At 33.5% G+C, this 5,714-nt stretch overlaps 1 protein-coding gene and 1 long non-coding RNA gene across 3 annotated transcripts; one reads left to right on the forward strand and one right to left on the reverse strand.

The window, feature by feature from the left end:
• LOC107023352 (probable WRKY transcription factor 26) lies at positions 1 to 3,031 on the reverse strand. Its single transcript, XM_015224023.2, has 5 exons — positions 2,706 to 3,031; positions 2,419 to 2,592; positions 1,461 to 2,038; positions 869 to 1,033; positions 1 to 757 (listed from the first exon to the last, which is right to left on the reverse strand). The coding sequence occupies exons 1-5, from the start codon at positions 2,979 to 2,981 to the stop codon at positions 343 to 345; spliced, it is 1,608 nt and encodes a 535-aa protein (XP_015079509.1). The 5' UTR covers positions 2,982 to 3,031; the 3' UTR covers positions 1 to 342.
• Positions 3,032 to 3,673: 642 nt separating this feature from the next.
• LOC107022894 lies at positions 3,674 to 5,439 on the forward strand. Of its 2 annotated transcripts, none has more exons than XR_003578884.1 (2): positions 3,674 to 4,533; positions 4,949 to 5,439. It is a non-coding gene; the product is annotated as an uncharacterized LOC107022894 (long non-coding RNA). The 2 variants fall into 2 exon arrangements; XR_001457152.2 differs by having other exon boundaries at positions 3,685 to 4,514.
• The last annotated feature ends 275 nt before the right edge of the window (positions 5,440 to 5,714 follow it).

The following is a 5,714-nucleotide window of genomic DNA, read 5'->3' on the forward strand; positions in this document are numbered from 1 at the left end:
TTGAAAAACTGCAATCTTCTTTAATATATAAAACTTGAAAATGTGATAGAAATAAAGAATCAGTGTCATATAGTCATGAGTTGGGGATTTACATTCCTATCCTAAATAATAAACCCCCATAACAGTGGTAACTGCATGAACTTCTACACCACATTTGATTGAATTTACAACAAACAAATTTCCTAGTACAAAATGTACACACAAAAAAATAAACAGTATATGATCTATTAACAAATGAAATCAAAATGCTTCCTATCATATTCTTTATGCAAAAAATAAAATAAAAGGTTCAGTTTTTCGTTTCATAAACTTCAATTCGTGCTCCTTTCTAGGATTCCAGTTTCAGCAAAGCAATGACTCCATAAACATGTCATCTCGAGGCTCGTCCTTAGTTCTCGAAAACACATTATTGTCCTGAACTTGGTTTTCATATGAATCCCCTGAATTTGAATATCCTGAGAAACCATAATTATTAGGCTTCTGCAACATCTCTAGTGTAAAGGGTGCTCCCATTTCAGACTGTTGTGGCCTTATACTTTGTAATGGAACTTGATAGTTGGATTGATGAGATGTCACAGTAGGCCTTATGGTCGGTGCCATAGGTCGGTTAATTGAGTGGTTGCCACTGCCCCTTGCTGCTGGAACATCATGGTTGTGCTTCCCTTCATAGGTTGTTATCACTGACCTTATGTCTTGTGATGCCCTTTCCACATGTTTTCTTACTGGACATCCCGTACTTGTGCATTTGTAGTAGCTCCTGTTACATAGTACCCAATCAAGAAATTAGATTCATTTTTGATTTCAAAATTAAGGAACTTCCAAACTTGTTATCGAGCCAAATTTATGGATCAAAGATGAGGTTAATAACCTGGGATTAGGATTTCCTTTCACTACTTTTTGACCATACTTCCTCCATCTATAACCATCATCTAGGATATCGATATCACTCGTAGTTTGAACTACAACTCTAGGTTCTCTAACTGTCCTACTCCCTCCTAGTGCAGATAGACCTTCACTTTCGTTTTCTCTTTTCCTGAAAACAAGAAATCAACAAAGTTAAAAATGTTAACATTAGCTAAAAAATGGATCCAAGATTACTACAATATAGACCTCTCTATAACAACATTTCACTATAACAATGATGTTTCATTTCATGTGGAAGAGATCATTCATGTTATGTTATATTATATGTTCTTTATAACAAACATTTCACTATAGCAATAAATAGTATTGGAACTGTTGAAGGAAGCCTGAAGGAACATGTCAAAGGAGAAGCTGACTGACGAGTTAGAGTAGTCTAGTCCTAGTATTACTGTTAACTCTAACTCGTCAGCCAACTTCAATGGACCTGTTTCTTTGACATGTTCAATCAGGCTTCAGGCTTCCTTCAACCCAAACAAATGATAACAATGATGTTATAGAAAGAATTGACTATACATAATATATTATTGTTTACTTACCATCTTTTTGAGTCTGGTTCCTCTTCATCAAGATCATCTCCTCTTGACCTACTACTCTTTTGAGAAGTGTGTTCATGATCATCATCCCCAAAAGAAATAGAAGAATTCTCAGGTGTTGCAACGGAATCCATTTGTCCATTTGAACCATAGGATTGATGATCTGGGATTTCATTAGTTTGTGTATTGTAAGATTGGATTGCAGATGAAGCTGTGGATGACGACGATCTTCTGGTAGACTGAGGCTTTGGATGGTTGTGATTACCCTTGTACACAATTTCAGTAATTTGACCATCTAAAGATCTCTCAACCTTCTTCTTGGTGGGACAATTTGGGTATGTACACTTGTAGTAGCTTCTCGGATTTTCACTACCTTTTACTTGTTTCTGCCCGTATTTCCTCCAATTGTATCCGTCATCTGACCTTTTTTGCTCCCTTATACTCTGATTATATTGGTTTCCACCATTGTTCTGATCATTATTATCCTGCATAAAACTCTGTATAGTGTTGAATTCCGATCTTCCATTAGCATTTTGATCATTCTGTTTTGTGGGCTCTTGACAATTCCATGCTTGCTGCCCCTGATCAATTTTACACAAGAAGAAAATAGAGAGTCAGTCAATTAACTTAAACACTTCACAAATCAAGTTAGAATTCAAATACAGAAACACAAAACATACTTTCTCCGTCTCAAATTATCTGTAGTTTTGCCTAAATATATCTGTCTCAAATGATTATGTGTGCAATTACTTCTTGAAGTTGCCAATTTACTCTATTCCTAATTGCCAATTAAGATTTTCTACTCATTTTCGTTGACAAGATGACTTTAACAATTACATAAACACATAAAATTGAGTAAACAGAGATTATAGCTTGAATATAAACAAGGTTTAGTAGTTTTCAACCCTCATGTAAAGCGAAAAAAACAAAAAACGATAGATAATTTGAGACGAGGGAGTACCAGAGGGACATGGTTAGTTTGAGATTTAGAGATTGATGATGCAGCTGTCCCTACTTGAGGCTGGAAAGAAAAATCTGAGTAGTTTTTGTCTTCCCGTTTCACATCCTGATGACTACTGCTCTTCCAATTAAAAGCATGAGCTGGAAAACTGCCAGTCGTCGGAGATGGAAGAAGCTGCAATCACAATTTCAAAAAAAAAAAGAAGAAAAATATCAATAATCTTGAATCCAATGAAAACAGAGTTTTAAAATGGAACAGAGTGAGAGAGAGAGGGGTTTACTACATACGTTTGAAGAAGACAAAAGAACAGGGGAGTCTAAAAGTTCAGTTGGACTTAAACCAGGAGGAATAGCAAAGTAAGAGGAAGGCGAAAAAGGAGGAGGAGATAATGGAAGTGAAGGAGGTGGGAGAGTTTTGAATTTAGGAACTCCAGAACCAGTCCTCTCTACAATTCTATCAGCAAGTCCTTTGGTTGGATAATCATCAGAAGCAAGAAGGTCGGTGAAAGAAGTCGTCATGAATGAAGAAGATGAAGTGGGAAAAGAGAAACTTGAAGCAGCCATTAGAAGAGAGAAGATACAAGAGTGCAATGGGAATTCGATTATATAATGGTTTTGACTTCCTTTCGTTTGGAGTGGGTGGGATATTAAAAACAAAAATGAACACGTATTCTACGACCCACTTGCTTTTTTTCGTTTTTAATTTTTGATTTCCCACTCGATAATATTTAGAGTTCACATTAAAATTCAATTAAATCTAATAATTTATTTATTAACGTTCTCAGCAAAATTTCCTTCTTATCACACATAAACTCAAGAGCTTTTAATTAAAAATGAAATAATATCATTCAAGTTCACAATTTTTTTTCATTTTTTTATTCTATAGATATTTAAAGAAACTTCTAAGAACCTCAAAATAGCTTTGACCGTGGAAAATGAAATCTAAAAAATAATACTATTTGTGTGTTGAGTCAAAATTGGCAGCTTTGACTGTAATAGATACATATACACAAATTGTACAAGAAAAGAGAGGCTGCTATTGTAATGCAATTACGCCAAACGCGTTATGTCGCTGTCGTTGTGATGGTGGTACCCCACTGGCCACTACCAGTAGATTAACTAACAATCAATCAATCACGAGACTTTTTTATCGGACGAATTATCAATACTCTTTTTGTTCATTTTTTTTATTTGTTTTCTTCGAATCTGTTTGGATAGATTTAAAACTAAATATTTATAGCGATCAAAAATAATTTAAATTTTTTCTTTTTTTTTATTTTCTAATGATACGACTCGATTTTGTTTTAAACATTTTGATCATTTATGCCCATTAGTGAGAGTTAAAGGTGGTTATGTATTATCCTATTTGCATCAAAACAAAGGAGTTTTTATCTTTAACCTAATAAGTAATAAATGAACACAAAAGAAGTTCCTCTGAATATATTATAGATATCGGTCTGGTTAGTCGAGATATGTTGCAAGAGCTATTTTACAATATGTTTTTATTAGATGTTTTATGGTTAATATATTAGAATTTTAGAGATTACGTTACTCTGATTATTATTTAAAGAGAAATTCATTTGTTTAAGTATAAAGTCAATTTAAGCTAAATGTATATAAGTCAAAGAAGCAAGCACATCAAATTTTATTGGACAAATAACAAATGTCATGCTCTCTAATGGATATTTCCCGTTATTTTATTCATTAATTGTTTATACACTTAAAATGGATAACGGTTGGTACAGGAAAAAGTTTCTTTCTAGAGGTGTATATTCTTCTTTCAGCAATTATATATTTAAATGATTGTGGCCAAAATAAAAGATTTGATCAGTTTACTGGCCGCTGTGTTTAACCAATGCAGCAGGTTTTCGCTTTTTTTTTTGTTTTTTTGTTTTTATTATTTTTTAACGATAAAAAATTGAATCTTAGTGGATCATGAGGTTTTCGCTTTTTGGTTGTTACTTGAAATGCTCACTTCGAAGATCACCGAAGCCTCGCGGACATTGAAATCTGTGCCATCTTCGGCGTCCATATTCGTAGCCACCTTCAACTCAAGCTTGTAGATGCCATCAAAGAAGCTGGAAATTAAATATCATGGTACATAATTAATGAAAAGGTTAATAATGTAATCTTAATTTCTTTTACTTGCTTGAAGCGATTATTTTGAGCCATTTGGATGACTTTTGATTATTATTATTTTTGTTAAAAGATAAACTATTTCCAAAGAAGAATTTTTGACTTCCATTTTATCTAAGAAATCACATATTGTATTCTCAATTAATTAAATGGCACATCTGATCAATTTATCGAACTAGATCGGGTTTTTTTTTTCCGGAAGATAAACAATAGAGCTAATTGAGTATGTGCAGAACAAGTTGGATTGTATCACTATAATAGTGCTTCATGTAGTGCACTCTCTTAAGAGGTTAAGTACACTACATGAAGCACATTATGTGCAACTCTAATAAGCATCATATATCCCAGCTCGTGTTGTACTGCAGATCTGCTCTTGAAACCATACTTTTCTGCAGAATTTATTTGAAGTAGCCAACACAGCAAAGACATGGAAGAAGAAAAGTGGTTCAATGTCCCTTCTACACAAACCAATTCACATTCAAGATCGGCAATATTCATAAATTCACGAGGCACTTGTCAGATATGAAGAAAGTAAAGAATGAAACTTGTGGAAGGGTACTGAGTACAGAAGATACATCTATAATAAAAGAAAAATTGATTTGTAAAAAAGTACATGTGGGCATGATCCCACTTTAGAATTAGTTTTGGGCTACGTAGGCAGCGTGTGACGAAAATAATCTCATGTTCAGCCCCTTATTAGTTTAACTAGAGTCTGATGTCTCAACTCTCAAGCAATTTTTTATAAATTTATTAGAACGACTAAAATTCTTTGAAAATATATATGTGATGAGTACTAAAACTCAAGTATTTTTCATTGAGTCAAGCTAAACCTGAATCAAATTGTATAAAATTTATGTATATGTATATTACGCCCTCCGTCCTATTATATATGTTATCCTATTTTATAAATAGCTGGACCACGATACTTATCATTTTATAAAATTTATGCACAAATTACCATATTTCTCCTATTATACCCTTGATAGTATAGCTAATTAATCTTGTCATTTATTAATAAAAATGACTTAAGAAAACATTAAATAAGGGTAGAAGGACAGCTCGTCGATCAGACGATGCTCGTCGCTGCCATTTGTAGTTTGGACCTGCAATCTGTCTGCTAAATTCTGCCAAGTGAGGGGTGAATTAGGAGTCTAGGATATA

The sequence above is a fragment of the Solanum pennellii genome, chromosome 6, assembly GCF_001406875.1.
Source record: "Solanum pennellii chromosome 6, SPENNV200".
Lineage (NCBI taxonomy): Eukaryota > Viridiplantae > Streptophyta > Magnoliopsida > Solanales > Solanaceae > Solanum > Solanum pennellii.